This window comes from Salvelinus namaycush, chromosome 15, assembly GCF_016432855.1.
Source record: "Salvelinus namaycush isolate Seneca chromosome 15, SaNama_1.0, whole genome shotgun sequence".
In the NCBI taxonomy this organism is placed as follows: Eukaryota; Metazoa; Chordata; class Actinopteri; order Salmoniformes; family Salmonidae; genus Salvelinus; species Salvelinus namaycush.
Window position 1 is genome coordinate 2,930,019 of NC_052321.1, and position 17,075 is coordinate 2,947,093.

A 17,075-nucleotide genomic window follows, 5' to 3' on the forward strand; every position below is an offset into this window, starting at 1 on the left:
CCCGCCGCGTTACAGTAACACAGAACCCGCCGCGTTACAGTAACACAGAACCCGCCGCGTTACAGTAACACAGAACCCGCCGCGTTACAGTAACACAGAACCCTCCGCGTTACAGTAACACAGAACCCGCCGCGTTACAGTAACACAGAACCCGCCGCGTTACAGTAACACAGAACCCTCCACGTTACAGTAACACAGAACCCTCCACGTTACAGTAACACAGAACCCTCCACGTTACAGTAACACAGAACCCGCCGCGTTACAGTAACACAGAACCCGCCGCGTTACAGTAACACAGAACCCGCCGCGTTACAGTAACACAGAACCCGCCGCGTTACAGTAACACAGAACCCGCCGCGTTACAGGAACACAGAACCCGCCGCGTTACAGGAACACAGAACCCGCCGCGTTACAGGAACACAGAACCCGCCGCGTTACAGTAACACAGAACCCGCCGCGTTACAGTAACACAGAACCCGCCGCGTTACAGTAACACAGAACCCTCCGCGTTACAGTAACACAGAACCCTCCGCGTTACAGTAACACAGAACCCGCCGCGTTACAGTAACACAGAACCCGCCGCGTTACAGTAACACAGAACCCGCCGCGTTACAGTAACACAGAACCCGCCGCGTTACAGTAACACAGAACCCGCCGCGTTACAGTAACACAGAACCCGCCGCGTTACAGTAACACAGAACCCTCCACGTTACAGGAACACAGAACCCTCCGCGTTACAGTAACACAGAACCCTCCGCGTTACAGTAACACAGAACCCGCCGCGTTACAGTAACACAGAACCCGCCGCGTTACAGTAACACAGAACCCGCCGCGTTACAGTAACACAGAACCCGCCGCGTTACAGTAATACAGAACCCGCCGCGTTACAGTAACACAGAACCCGCCGCGTTACAGTAACACAGAACCCGCCGCGTTACAGTAACACAGAACCCGCCGCGTTACAGTAACACAGAACCCGCCACGTTACAGTAACACAAAACCCGCCGCGTTACAGTAACACAGAACCCGCCGCGTTACAGCTGAGAATCTGTGAGCCGATATATACATTTTTACATTTACATTTTAGTCATTTAGCAGACGCTCTTATCCAGAGCGACTTACAGTAGAGTGCATACATTTAACATTTTTTTTTACATATTACATATTACATTTTACATACTGAGACAAGGATATCCCTACCGGTCAAACCCTCCCTAACCCGGACGACGCTATGCCAATTGTGCGTCGCCCCACGGACCTCCCGGTTGCGGCCGGCTGCGACAGAGCCTGGGCGCGAACCCAGAGACTCTGGTGGCGCAGCTAGCACTGCGATGCAGTGCCCTAGACCACTGCGCCACCCGGGAGGCCTATATACAGCCTATATATATATACTTCATCCAGGGAACAGGGTTTAAGAAGCGGATTAGGCACTAGTCATGACTGAGTAATTAGACATGAGATAGATGTCTGAACTGAAATGTATATTTCTTACATGTCAGTGTCAAAACAGTAACGTGTTCATATTACACCACTAATTAAATAACACAGACAAAATAAATCTGAAAGATCAATTTAATGATTAATGGAATGTGTCTGTAACCAAAAGACTTGAAACATAGAAACAAGTATGCCATTATTAGAAACAAGTATGCCATTCAGATCAAAGTAGGTAAAGTCATGTCAACGGATAGCAAATTAAGTGTTCAGAAAACCTATTTTGCAGGCAGCCGTGGTAGAACAGGAGACCGAGATTAAACTACTAAACACTGCCATCTGGTGGACAATAACAGTATTGAAACGAGGTTAAACTACTAAACACTGCCATCTGGTGGACAATAACAGTATTGAAACGAGGTTAAACTACTAAACACTGCCATCTGGTGGACAATAACAGTATTGAAACGAGGTTAAACTACTAAACACTGCCATCTGGTGGACAATAACAGTATTGAAACGAGGTTAAACTACTAAACACTGCCATCTGGTGGACAATAACAGTATTGAAATGAGGTTAAACTACTAAACACTGCCATCTGGTGGACAATAACAGTATTGAAATGAGGTTAAACTACTAAACACTGCCATCTGGTGGACAATAACAGTATTGAAATGACAATAGAATCACTGTGTATTATGGTTTTCAGCTAGTTTAGTTGTGTTCCCATCGTCCAACCAGTTCTACCTTTGGCGTATTCTCTTTATTATACATTAATACACTTCTTTTGGTCCCAAAATGAAGTCTTTATAAAATAAAAGTGGTCCACTTTTGATGTGAAAACAGACACTAACTAAACACAACACAATTTAACAAAGCTCCTCTCAATTTATTATACACATTGAACTAATGAAAAACACCACAGACCATTCCTGATAACACTACATCAAGGAAACCTGTTGATTCAACCATATTTGTAACCAGGTTTCCATCCAACCTTTTCATGCGAGTAAAATACAAAAAAAAAAAGTCACGACAGGTCTGATGTAAACAAACTTTCCAAATGTCGACAAAACATGAAACCAGTCGGACTTTGAGCAAATATTGATATAATAACCATAATTTCTCTAAGTTAACTTGGGAGTCACAGTTGTGTGGTCCTCCCACTACGACTCAATGGGAACCCATACAGGTTATTAAACTAATGAAATAAGTTACGATGAACTTCACAGGGTGGTGAAAGTGCACGGAGCTTGATGCTTCCTTTCCAAGAAATATCGAGGGTCTCATTCTGCTGACATGACGCTCGACCGCCGTTTGACAAATAAAATGATTCTCTTTTGTCCATAATAATAATAATACATTTCACGTAGGCTATACGTGTGCTCCAGCCAGCAGCCCTGTATCTGCACACTGCCGGCTGTTGGCTAGAGCGCACGTACCAACAGCACACGCTAAATAACAGAAACCTTTTGTTGTTGAAAGAAATGTAAAAATCTCAAGAAGTATTTTCACGCACAGCCCGTTATCTGCAACTAGTTTGTTTGATGGAAACGCATCTCTGGTGGGAAAATGTTTTGTTTTGATGCAGATTTTTAGAATCTTCGCGTGAAAATCGTGTCACCAATTGGATGGAAACCTAGCTAGTGAAAAACAAACTAGTCCGTCTTCCATAATGAATGTCTACATAACTCCCTGTGTGTCCCTGATGAAGACTAATGTTGTGACGAGAGACATGTAGTTTCACAATAGACATCCATACAGGCAACAGGTAATCAATATATCAAGACCTTCTCCAATATAAAGTGAATGAGAACATGTCAGTACAGGTTTCCATTGATAAGGTGCTATATAGAAGCCGTGATTCTGTCCCAGCGGTGTAATTCCAAAAAACAGGATTAGCAAATTAGCCAGCTAACTTTGAAAAACAGCAGCAACATATAACTACATTATCTAGTTGATTAAGAAAGCTACATTTGTTTATTGGTTGTTGAGTCAATTATAGCTTATGGATTTTAAGTCTATATATATATATATAACTTTTTATTCGATTTTTTAAAGCATATTAGAAAAGTAAGCTGGGGGGGAAAACTACTTGATCCAGCTTCCAGAACCAGGTTATTGGTGTGTGGTTGTCTGCTGTTCACTTGTTGACCTTGTCCCTGTCGATGCCCTTGTGTTGTGGCACGTGTCTGTAGATGCAGGTATTGTATCGGACACAGCCTGTGGTTCTCCAGAAGTAACACTCCTGACTCTTCTCTCTGTAACACACGGACAAGAGCTTCAGAATACACTGAAATGTTACTTAGTGACAGCTGCTGATGTAAAAAGGGCTTTATAAATAAACATTGGATTTTTAGAAACTCAGGTGCGGGGGGGGGGGGGGTCTGTTAGAATAGTAGAATATACAAGCTGCCATTTTGAAATGTCGTTTTGCATCAGCAGTTTCTCTTATGTCAGTCAACTAGCCATGTCAGCCAACATGTTTTAGATCGGTAAATTAGCTGGCTAGACTATCTAAACTTGTAGTAAACATGGTCGGATTACCGACCGGAGGGCCCTCATTGATTTTGATAGTCATATCACTAGAAACTGCACGTTTCTCTAAAGCCTACGGCAAAATGTATAGAATTGCATGAAATTTGTTAAAACGCTGAATCTTCTCTCCCACCACATGGTAAAATGTGTAGAATTGCACAAAACAAACTCTAAAAATAAAATAATAATCTCTCCACTGTCAAGAGGTGGGCTACTAAAATGTTTTGCTCCAAATGTGGTGGGGTCTGCACATGTGGATACGCACACCTGAGGCCCCTCATGATGAGTTCAGATTTTGTGGCCCCCATTAAGACCCCCCTGCCGCTGAGGGTCTTTCTTTGTATGAGTCGCTCTATGTGAAGCAGATTTCGGAGCTCTGAACGCGTTGGATGCCAATTACACCCCCCTCCCACCCCGATTGTCTGGAGAATGTTGTCGGAAGTTCTCACTTTACATTTACGCGCCATGTCTGACCATTATGGCTGAGAGATTACTCGCTGGCAGTGTGGGGAAAAACTGAGGTGTCAGAACTGGGACTGCGGCTCCAGTGCCTCCACAATATAAATACTAGTGGACTAACCCGAAATGACGGCTTGTTACACAATGAAAAGTCCCTAGTGGACTAACCCGAAATGACGGCTTGTTACATAATGAAAAGTCCCTAGTGGACTAACCCGATATGACGGCTTGTTACACAATGGAGAGGGGTAAGATAAAGAAAGAGGAAGTGGGCTGGTACATACATGTGGAAGCTATGCTATCTTACCCCTCTCCATTGTGTAACAAGCCGTCATATCGGGTTAGTCCATGACTTTCCCTCCTGGGTGAGGATCAAAGAGAGAACCCCCCCCTCTCTTACTCTCACCAGGGTCTTATGACTAACGACGGTCGTAAACTCTCTCTGGATCTGCAGTACTGAACAAAGGAATCGGATGTGTGTAGAGAGAGAATCTGCCACCAAAACGCCAACATCCAAATGTGGATAATTAAACAATATTTCTAACATAGAGAATGTGGGAAATGGTTGGTGGGGATGGAAACAATAATTATGTCATATCATTTAGCATGCTGCGATGTCATAACATCTTAAATGTTGTAAAACTTATATGATTAAATATGAAACTATGTGAAACTATAATGTGAATTTAGCCTTCTAAAATGAGACATTGTTATCATATAAAGTTTTACCCCATCAGCAACCACACCCACGTGAACACAGACATTATGCCGAAAGGATGGAACGCCCCCTTTTTCCAGAGTGCATAAAAGGACTGCTCATGAAATTTACACCAGAACAGAAAGCATGGAGCGGTGCCTACACGTTGAAATTATTTAAAACTACCAGAACAGAAAATGGTAAGACTCAAACTCTCGAGTGAAGAAGATAAAGACTACATCGGAAAATTCAGTCTGCAGCTGTTTAAGTACTTTAGTCTAGTAAACAACCGCGTGCGTACCTCTGATGTATCCAGTCTAACGAACTCAGAGACAAAGAAGCCTACTACAACTGAGGACATTGTGAACTCTGGTGGACAACCAGAGACTTACGTCGAACTACTCTCTAGAGACGGACGAGTGGTTTCAGAGAGATGACAACGGCATACAACTGTAAATATATGTGTTGCATTTCTTTTAGAATGAGTGGTCGTTCATGTGCAAACTATTCATTTTTCATGAGCATAGCTTCCACATGTATAGCTTCCACATGTATGTACCAGCTCACTTCCTCTCTCTTTATCTTACCCCTCTCCATTGTGTAACAAGCCGTCATATCGGGTTAGTCCACTGGGGACTTTTCATTGTGTAACAAGCCGTCATATCGGGTTAGTCCACTAGGGACTTTGCATTGCATTATGTTAGTAATCAATTCAACCTATACTGTGTGTGTTTATGTATTTCTGTGTGATTATTTAGTTAGTAAATAAATAATTAAGCCAATTTGTATATCGCTGAATCATCATTTAGACTGGGGTTCGTGCAGATATCCAAGAATTTTGCGACGTTCAGAATGACACTGATGTCAGGTAATGATTAATGGATGACTGGTATGATAATGATATACTCTGATATATTCTTGAGTTCATTCGGGAAACGGTAACTCATTAAACAAACTTTATCCGTGGAGCCCCAAGTTACTAATGAGTTAATTGTTACATGATTCATTTAATCCCGTAATAATTAAACATAGTTAGTTGATGTGATAAAATAGCCGTCATCACATGACAATCGTCGTCACGACAACAAGAGGCTGGGTGTGGGTTTTCTACTCACGGTGCGTTGGTGAAGGTAAAAGCTAATTGGGACAAGCCCAGTTTCTTCTGCATCACTTTATCAGGGTGACGGACAGCCAGCATCACTCCGTTCAACACCTCACCCTGACAGACAAGACACAGAGACAGACAGACTTTAAACAGCTGGAGACTCAGTGCAGGCTGACAGAACCAAGTTTCCTGGACAACTATCTCTGCAAATCTAGTGTTGACAGGCTGACACAGAGAACAATATATATAAAATATATATGAGAGAGAACAATATACACTGCTCAAAAAAATAAAGGGAACACTTAAACAACACAATGTAACTCCAAGTCAATCGCACTTCTGTGAAATCAAACTGTCCACTTAGGAAGCAACACTGATTGACAATAAATTTCACATGCTGTTGTGCAAATGGAATAGACAACAGGTGGAAATTATAGGCAATTAGCAAGACACCCCCAATAAAGGAGTGGTTCTGCAGGTGGTGACCACAGACCACTTCTCAGTTCCTATGCTTCCTGTCTGATGTTTTGGTCACTTTTGAATGCTGGCGGTGCTCTCACTCTAGTGGTAGCATGAGACGGAGTCTACAACCCACACAAGTGGCTCAGGTAGTGCAGTTCATCCAGGATGGCACATCAATGCGAGCTGTGGCAAGAAGGTTTGCTGTGTCTGTCAGCGTAGTGTCCAGAGCATGGAGGCGCTACCAGGAGACAGGCCAGTACATCAGGAGACGTGGAGGAGGCCGTAGGAGGGCAACAACCCAGCAGCAGGACCGCTACCTCCGCCTTTGTGCAAGGAGGAGCACTGCCAGAGCCCTGCAAAATGACCTCCAGCAGGCCACAAATGTGCATGTGTCTGCTCAAACGGTCAGAAACAGACTCCATGAGGGTGGTATGAGGGCCCGACGTCCACAGGTGGGGGTTGTGCTTACAGCCCAACACCGTGCAGGACGTTTGGCATTTGCCAGAGAACAACAAGATTGGCAAATTCGCCACTGGCGCCCTGTGCTCTTCACAGATGAAAGCAGGTTCACACTGAGCACATGAGCACATGTGACAGACGTGACAGAGTCTGGAGACGCCGTGGAGAACGTTCTGCTGCCTGCAACATCCTCCAGCATGACCGGTTTGGCGATGGGTCAGTCATGGTGTGGGGTGGCATTTCTTTGGGGGGCCGCACAGCCCTCCATGTGCTCGCCAGAGGTAGCCTGACTGCCATTAGGTACCGAGATGAGATCCTCAGACCCCTTGTGAGACCATATGCTGGTGCGGTTGGCCCTGGGTTCCTCCTAATGCAAGACAATGCTAGACCTCATGTGGCTGGAGTGTGTCAGCAGTTCCTGCAAGAGGAAGGCATTGATGTTATGGACTGGCCCGCCCGTTCCCCAGACCTGAATCCAATTGAGCACATCTGGGACATCATGTCTCGCTCCATCCACCAACGCCACGTTGCACCACAGACTGTCCAGGAGTTGGCGGATGCTTTAGTCCAGGTCTGGGAGGAGATCCCTCAGGAGACCATCCGCCACCTCATCAGGAGCATGCCCAGGCGTTGTAGGGAGGTCATACAGGCACGTGGAGGCCACACACACTACTGAGCCTCATTTTGACTTGTTTTAAGGACATTACATCAAAGTTGGATCAGCCTGTAGTGTGGTTTTCCACTTTAATTTTGAGTGTGACTCCAAATCCAGACCTCCATGGGTTGATAAATTTGATTTCCATTGATAATTTTTGTGTGATTTTGTTGTCAGCACATTCAACTATGTAAAGAAAAAAGTATTTAATAAGAATATTTCATTCATTCAGATCTAGGATGTGTTATTTTAGTGTTCCCTTTATTATTTTGAGCAGTGTATATAAATATATATGAGAGAGAACAATATATATAAATATATATGACAGACCAATATATATAAATATATATGACAGACCAATATATATGACAGAACAATATATATAAATATATATGACAGAACAATATATATAAATATATATGACAGAACAATATATATAAATATATATGACAGAACAATATATATATGACAGACCGACAGTAAGACACTGACAGACGTACGGCGCCAACAGACTGTAAAAGGAGTACAGCCATAGGCAGACAGCAACAGACAGCAGCAGACAGCAACAGACAGCAGCAACAGGCGTAAAGCAACCGGCGTACAGCAACGGACAGTAGCAACAGACAGCAACGGACAGCAACGGACAGCAACGGACAGCAACGGGCGGTGCCAGACAGTAACAGACGGTGACAGACAGTAACAGACAGTAGCAGACAGTAGCGGTAGTAACAGGCAGCAACAGACAGTAGCAGTAGTAACAGGCAGCAACAGACAGTAGCAGTAGTAACAGACAGTAGCAGTAGTAACAGACAGTAGCAGTAGTAACAGGCAGCAACAGACAGTAGCAGTAGTAACAGACAGCAACAGACAGCAACAGACAGTAGCGGTGGTAACAGCCAGCAACAGGCAGCAACAGACAGTAGCGGTGGTAACAGCCAGCAACAGGCAGCAACAGACAGTAACAGACAGCAACAGACAGCAACAGACAGCAACAGACAGCAACAGACAGCAACAGACAGCAACAGACAGCAACAGACAGCATCGGGACAAAATCTGATCTTGAAGGGGGAGCTGAGCAGCGACACATTGAGAACAGTGAACAGAAATAGCCAATGAGAGCTCGCCAGAGAAGAATCCAGTCTCTACCACATCGTTTAGTGGGCGACCCCGTCTCTACCACATCGTTTAGTGGGTGACCCCGTCTCTACCACATCGTTTAGTGGGTGACCCCGTCTCTACCACATCGTTTAGTGGGTGACCCCGTATATCTACCACATCGTTTAGTGGGTGACCCCGTCTCTACCACATCGTTTAGTGGGTGACCCCGTCTCTCTACCACATCGTTTAGTGGGCGACCCCGTCTCTCTACCACATCGTTTAGTGGGCGACCCCGTCTCTACCACATCGTTTAGTGGGCGACCCCGTCTCTACCACATCGTTTAGTGGGCGACCCCGTCTCTACCACATCGTTTAGTGGGTGACCCCGTCTCTACCACATCGTTTAGTGGGCGACCCCGTCTCTCTACCACATCGTTTAGTGGGCGACCCCGTCTCTACCACATCGTTTAGTGGGTGACCCCGTATATCTACCACATCGTTTAGTGGGCGACCCCGTCTCTCTACCACATCGTTTAGTGGATGACCCCGTCTCTACCACATCGTTTAGTGGGTGACCCCGTCTCTACCACATCGTTTAGTGGGCGACCCCGTATCTCTACCACATCGTTTAGTGGGTGACCCCGTCTCTACCACATCGTTTAGTGGGTGACCCCGTATATCTACCACATCGTTTAGTGGGCGACCCCGTCTCTACCACATCGTTTAGTGGGCGACCCCGTCTCTACCACATCGTTTAGTGGGTGACCCCGTATATCTACCACATCGTTTAGTGGGCGACCCCGTCTCTACCACATCGTTTAGTGGGCGACCCCGTCTCTACCACATCGTTTAGTGGGCGACCCCGTATATCTACCACATCGTTTAGTGGGTGACCCCGTCTCTACCACATCGTTTAGTGGGTGACCCCGTCTCTACCACATCGTTTAGTGGGTGACCCCGTCTCTACCACATCGTTTAGTGGGTGACCCCGTCTCTACCACATCGTTTAGTGGGCGACCCCGTATATCTACCACATCGTTTAGTGGGTGACCCCGTATATCTACCACATCGTTTAGTGGGTGACCCCGTCTCTACCACATCGTTTAGTGGGCGACCCCGTCTCTACCACATCGTTTAGTGGGTGACCCCGTATATCTACCACATCGTTTAGTGGGCGACCCCGTCTCTACCACATCGTTTAGTGGGTGACCCCGTATATCTACCACATCGTTTAGTGGGCGACCCCGTCTCTACCACATCGTTTAGTGGGTGACCCCGTCTCTACCACATCGTTTAGTGGGTGACCCCGTATATCTACCACATCGTTTAGTGGGCGACCCCGTCTCTCTACCACATCGTTTAGTGGGTGACCCCGTATATCTACCACATCGTTTAGTGGGTGACCCCGTCTCTACCACATCGTTTAGTGGGTGACCCCGTCTCTACCACATCGTTTAGTGGGCGACCCCGTCTCTCTACCACATCGTTTAGTGGGCGACCCCGTCTCTACCACATCGTTTAGTGGGCGACCCCGTCTCTACCACATCGTTTAGTGGGCGACCCCGTCTCTCTACCACATCGTTTAGTGGGCGACCCCGTCTCTCTACCACATCGTTTAGTGGGCGACCCCGTCTCTACCACATCGTTTAGTGGGCGACCCCGTATATCTACCACATCGTTTAGTGGGCGACCCCGTCTCTACCACATCGTTTAGTGGGCGACCCCGTCTCTACCACATCGTTTAGTGGGTGACCCCGTCTCTACCACATCGTTTAGTGGGCGACCCCGTATATCTACCACATCGTTTAGTGGGTGACCCCGTCTCTACCACATCGTTTAGTGGGCGACCCCGTATATCTACCACATCGTTTAGTGGGTGACCCCGTCTCTACCACATCGTTTAGTGGGCGACCCCGTATATCTACCACATCGTTTAGTGGGCGACCCCGTATATCTATCACATCGTTTAGTGGGCGACCCCGTATATCTACCACATCGTTTAGTGGGCGACCCCGTCTCTACCACATCGTTTAGTGGGCGACCCCGTCTCTACCACATCGTTTAGTGGGTGACCCCGTCTCTACCACATCGTTTAGTGGGTGACCCCGTATATCTACCACATCGTTTAGTGGGTGACCCCGTCTCTCTACCACATCGTTTAGTGGGCGACCCCGTCTCTACCACATCGTTTAGTGGGTGACCCCGTCTCTACCACATCGTTTAGTGGGTGACCCCGTCTCTACCACATCGTTTAGTGGGTGACCCCGTCTCTCTACCACATCGTTTAGTGGGCGACCCCGTCTCTCTACCACATCGTTTAGTGGGTGACCCCGTCTCTACCACATCGTTTAGTGGGTGACCCCGTCTCTACCACATCGTTTAGTGGGCGACCCCGTCTCTCTACCACATCGTTTAGTGGATGACCCCGTCTCTACCACATCGTTTAGTGGGCGACCCCGTCTCTACCACATCGTTTAGTGGGCGACCCCGTCTCTACCACATCGTTTAGTGGGCGACCCCGTCTCTACCACATCGTTTAGTGGGTGACCCCGTATATCTACCACATCGTTTAGTGGGTGACCCCGTCTCTACCACATCGTTTAGTGGGTGACCCCGTCTCTACCACATCGTTTAGTGGGCGACCCCGTCTCTACCACATCGTTTAGTGGGCGACCCCGTCTCTACCACATCGTTTAGTGGGCGACCCCGTCTCTCTACCACATCGTTTAGTGGGTGACCCCGTCTCTACCACATCGTTTAGTGGGCGACCCCGTCTCTACCACATTGTTTAGTGGGCGACCCCGTCTCTACCACATCGTTTAGTGGGCGACCCCGTCTCTCTACCACATCGTTTAGTGGGCGACCCCGTCTCTCTACCACATCGTTTAGTGGGCGACCCCGTCTCTACCACATCGTTTAGTGGGCGACCCCGTCTCTACCACATCGTTTAGTGGGCGACCCCGTCTCTACCACATCGTTTAGTGGGTGACCCCGTATATCTACCACATCGTTTAGTGGGTGACCCCGTCTCTACCACATCGTTTAGTGGGTGACCCCGTCTCTACCACATCGTTTAGTGGGCGACCCCGTCTCTACCACATCGTTTAGTGGGCGACCCCGTCTCTACCACATCGTTTAGTGGGCGACCCCGTATATCTACCACATCGTTTAGTGGGTGACCCCGTATATCTACCACATCGTTTAGTGGGCGACCCCGTCTCTCTACCACATCGTTTAGTGGGCGACCCCGTCTCTACCACATCGTTTAGTGGGCGACCCCGTCTCTACCACATCGTTTAGTGGGCGACCCCGTCTCTACCACATCGTTTAGTGGGCGACCCCGTCTCTACCACATCGTTTAGTGGGCGACCCCGTCTCTACCACATCGTTTAGTGGGCGACCCCGTCTCTACCACATCATTTAGTGGGCGACCCCGTCTCTACCACATCGTTTAGTGGGCGACCCCGTCTCTACCACATCGTTTAGTGGGCGACCCCGTATATCTACCACATCGTTTAGTGGGCGACCCCGTCTCTACCACATCGTTTAGTGGGCGACCCCGTCTCTCTACCACATCGTTTAGTGGGCGACCCCGTCTCTACCACATCGTTTAGTGGGTGACCCCGTCTCTACCACATCGTTTAGTGGGCGACCCCGTATATCTACCACATCGTTTAGTGGGCGACCCCGTATCTACCACATCGTTTAGTGGGCGACCCCGTCTCTCTACCACATCGTTTAGTGGGCGACCCCGTCTCTACCACATCGTTTAGTGGGTGACCCCGTCTCTACCACATCGTTTAGTGGGCGACCCCGTATATCTACCACATCGTTTAGTGGGCGACCCCGTCTCTACCACATCGTTTAGTGGGTGACCCCGTCTCTCTACCACATCGTTTAGTGGGTGACCCCGTCTCTACCACATCGTTTAGTGGGCGACCCCGTCTCTACCACATCGTTTAGTGGGTGACCCCGTCTCTACCACATCGTTTAGTGGGTGACCCCGTATATCTACCACATCGTTTAGTGGGCGACCCCGTCTCTACCACATCGTTTAGTGGGTGACCCCGTCTCTACCACATCGTTTAGTGGGCGACCCCGTATATCTACCACATCGTTTAGTGGGCGACCCCGTCTCTACCACATCGTTTAGTGGGCGACCCCGTATATCTACCACATCGTTTAGTGGGTGACCCCGTCTCTACCACATCGTTTAGTGGGCGACCCCGTCTCTCTACCACATCGTTTAGTGGGTGACCCCGTCTCTACCACATCGTTTAGTGGGCGACCCCGTCTCTACCACATCGTTTAGTGGGCGACCCCGTCTCTACCACATCGTTTAGTGGGCGACCCCGTCTCTACCACATCGTTTAGTGGGTGACCCAGTTGTTACAATTTTGAAAGTGGTGTAGTGTTCCCGCGGGCTTGACAGAGACACCTACAGACAGAGACACCTACAGACAGAGACACCTACAGACAGAGACACCTACAGACAGAGACACCTACAGACAGAGACCTACAGACAGAGACACCTACAGACAGAGACCTACAGACAGAGACACCTACAGACAGAGACACCTACAGACAGAGACACCTACAGACAGAGAGACCTACAGACAGTGACACCTACAGACAGAGAGACCTACAGACAGAGAGACCTACAGACAGAGACACCTACAGACAGAGACACCTACAGACAGAGACACCTACAGACAGAGACACCTACAGACAGAGACACCTACAGACAGAGACACCTACAGACAGAGACACCTACAGACAGAGACACCTACAGACAGAGACACCTACAGACAGAGACACCTACAGACAGAGACACCTACAGACAGAGACACCTACAGACAGAGACACCTACAGACAGAGACACCTACAGACAGAGACACCTACAGCCAGAGACACCTACAGCCAGAGACACCTACAGCCAGAGACACCTACAGCCAGAGACACCTACAGCCAGAGACACCTACAGCCAGAGACACCTACAGCCAGAGACACGTACAGCCAGAGACACGTACAGCCAGAGACACGTACAGCCAGAGACACGTACAGACAGAGACACGTACAGACAGAGACACGTACAGACAGAGACACCTACAGACAGAGACGTACAGACAGAGACACCTACAGACAGAGACACGTACAGACAGAGACACCTACAGACAGAGACACCTACAGACAGAGACACCTACAGACAGAGACACCTACAGACAGAGACACCTACAGACAGAGACACCTACAGACAGAGACACCTACAGACAGAGACACCTACAGACAGAGACACGTACAGACAGAGACGTACAGACAGAGACGTACAGACAGAGACGTACAGACAGAGACACCTACAGACAGAGACACCTACAGACAGAGACACCTACAGACAGAGACACCTACAGACAGAGAGACGTACAGACAGAGACGTACAGACAGAGACGTACAGACAGACACGTACAGACAGAGACTTACAGACAGAGACTTACATGTAGAGTCCTGATGGCTTTCTCACAGTGGTCCATGTTGTGGTAGTTTACAGACAGAGACTTACAGACAGAGACTTACATGTAGAGTCCTGATGGCTTTCTCACAGTGGTCCATGTTGTGGTAGTTTACAGACAGAGACTTATAGACAGAGACTTACATGTAGAGTCCTGATGGCTTTCTCACAGTGGTCCATGTTGTGGTAGTTTACAGACAGAGACTTACAGACAGAGACTTACATGTAGAGTCCTGATGGCTTTCTCACAGTGGTCCATGTTGTGGTAGTTTACAGACAGAGACTTACAGACAGAGACTTACATGTAGAGTCCTGATGGCTTTCTCACAGTGGTCCATGTTGTGGTAGTTTACAGACAGAGACTTACAGACAGAGACTTACATGTAGAGTCCTGATGGCTTTCTCACAGTGGTCCATGTTGTGGTAGTTTACAGACAGAGACTTACAGACAGAGACTTACATGTAGAGTCCTGATGGCTTTCTCACAGTGGTCCATGTTGTGGTAGTTTACAGACAGAGACTTACAGACAGAGACTTACATGTAGAGTCCTGATGGCTTTCTCACAGTGGTCCATGTTGTGGTAGTTTATAAACGCACAGTTGGAAGAGCGGAGGATCTTGATACTGTGGATAGTCCCAGCACTGACAGAGAGACAATCCATTAACAGTCTTCTAGTCATCCTACTGTCTAATGTTACAGTATATATATAGATACAAGCCAGAATCAAGACATGTTTGCCTCAGCTGAACAGGGTGGTTATGTGCTGCCTCAGCTGAACAGGGTGGTTATGTGCTGCTAGAGACGTGTTGCCTCAGCTGAACAGGGTGGTTATGTGCTGCTAGAGACGTGTTGCCTCAGCTGAACAGGGTGGTTATGTGCTGCTAGAGACGTGTTGTCTCAGCTGAACAGGGTGGTTATGTGCTGCTAGAGACGTGTTGCCTCAGCTGAACAGGGTGGTTATGTGCTGCTAGAGACGTGTTGCCTCAGCTGAACAGGGTGGTTATGTGCTGCTAGAGACGTGTTGCCTCAGCTGAACAGGGTGGTTATGTGCTGCTAGAGACGTGTTGCCTCAGCTGAACAGGGTGGTTATGTGCTGCTAGAGACATGTTGCCTCAGCTGAACAGGGTGGTTATGTGTTGCCTCAGCTGAACAGGGTGGTTATGTGTTGCCTCAGCTGAACAGGGTGGTTATGTACTGCTAGAGACATGTTGCCTCAGCTGAACAGGGTGGTTATGTGTTGCCTCAGCTGAACAGGGTGGTTATGTGCTGCTAGAGACGTGTTGCCTCAGCTGAACAGGGTGGTTATGTGCTGCTAGAGACGTGTTGCCTCAGCTGAACAGGGTGGTTATGTGCTGCTAGAGACGTGTTGCCTCAGCTGAACAGGGTGGTTATGTGCTGCTAGAGACATGTTGCCTCAGCTGAACAGGGTGGTTATGTGCTGCTAGAGACGTGTTGTCTCAGCTGAACAGGGTGGTTATGTGTTGCCTCAGCTGAACAGGGTGGTTATGTACTGCTAGAGACGTGTTGCCTCAGCTGAACAGGGTGGTTATGTACTGCTAGAGACGTGTTGCCTCAGCTGAACAGGGTGGTTATGTGTTGCCTCAGCTGAACAGGGTGGTTATGTGTTGCCTCAGCTGAACAGGGTGGTTATGTGTTGCCTCAGCTGAACAGGGTGGTTATGTGTTGCCTCAGCTGAACAGGGTGGTTATGTGTTGCCTCAGCTGAACAGGGTGGTTATGTGTTGCCTCAGCTGAATAGGGTGGTTATGTGCTGCTAGAGACATGTTGCCTCAGCTGAACAGGGTGGTTATGTACTGCTAGAGACATGTTGCCTCAGCTGAACAGGGTGGTTATGTGTTGCCTCAGCTGAACAGGGTGGTTATGTGCTGCTAGAGACGTGTTGCCTCAGCTGAACAGGGTGGTTATGTGCTGCTAGAGACATGTTGCCTCAGCTGAACAGGGTGGTTATGTGCTGCTAGAGACATGTGGCCTCAGCTGAACAGGGTGGTTATGTGCTGCCTCAGCTGAACAGGGTGGTTATGTGTTGCCTCAGCTGAACAGGGTGGTTATGTGCTGCTAGAGACATGTTGCCTCAGCTGAACAGGGTGGTTATGTGCTGCTAGAGACGTGTTGCCTCAGCTGAACAGGGTGGTTATGTGCTGCTAGAGACATGTTGCCTCAGCTGAACAGGGTGGTTATGTGCTGCCTCAGCTGAACAGGTTGGTTATGTGCTGCCTCAGCTGAACAGGGTGGTTATGTGTTGCCTCAGCTGAACAGGGTGGTTATGTGCTGCTAGAGACATGTTGCCTCAGCTGAACAGGGTGGTTATGTGCTGCTAGAGACGTGTTGCCTCAGCTGAACAGGGTGGTTATGTGTTGCCTCAGCTGAACAGGGTGGTTATGTGCTGCCTCAGCTGAACAGGGTGGTTATGTGCTGCCTCAGCTGAACAGGGTGGTTATGTGCTGCCTCAGCTGAACAGGGTGGTTATGTGCTGCCTCAGCTGAACAGGGTGGTTATGTGCTGCCTCAGCTGAACAGGGTGGTTATGTGCTGCCTCAGCTGAACAGGGTGGTTATGTGCTGCCTCAGCTGAACAGGGTGGTTATGTGTTGCCTCAGCTGAACAGGGTGATTATGTGCTGCTAGAGACGTGTTGTCTCAGCT

At 48.3% G+C, this 17,075-nt stretch overlaps 1 protein-coding gene across 3 annotated transcripts in view; it reads right to left on the minus strand.

Annotated features, from left to right (window-relative positions):
* Positions 1-1,558: 1,558 nt before the first annotated feature.
* Positions 1,559-17,075, minus strand: part of si:dkey-33c12.4 (uncharacterized protein LOC560112 homolog) — a 65,973-nt gene continuing 50,456 nt past the window's right edge. For all 3 annotated transcript variants that reach the window (XM_039009191.1, XM_039009189.1, XM_039009188.1), the window contains 3 exons: positions 14,954-15,056; positions 6,245-6,348; positions 1,559-3,696 (listed from right to left, as the gene is read on the minus strand). In XM_039009191.1, the coding sequence (XP_038865119.1) occupies positions 3,579-3,696; positions 6,245-6,348; positions 14,954-15,056 (325 nt within the window). In that variant the 3' untranslated portion in view covers positions 1,559-3,578. The remainder of the gene's footprint in view (positions 3,697-6,244; positions 6,349-14,953; positions 15,057-17,075) is intronic.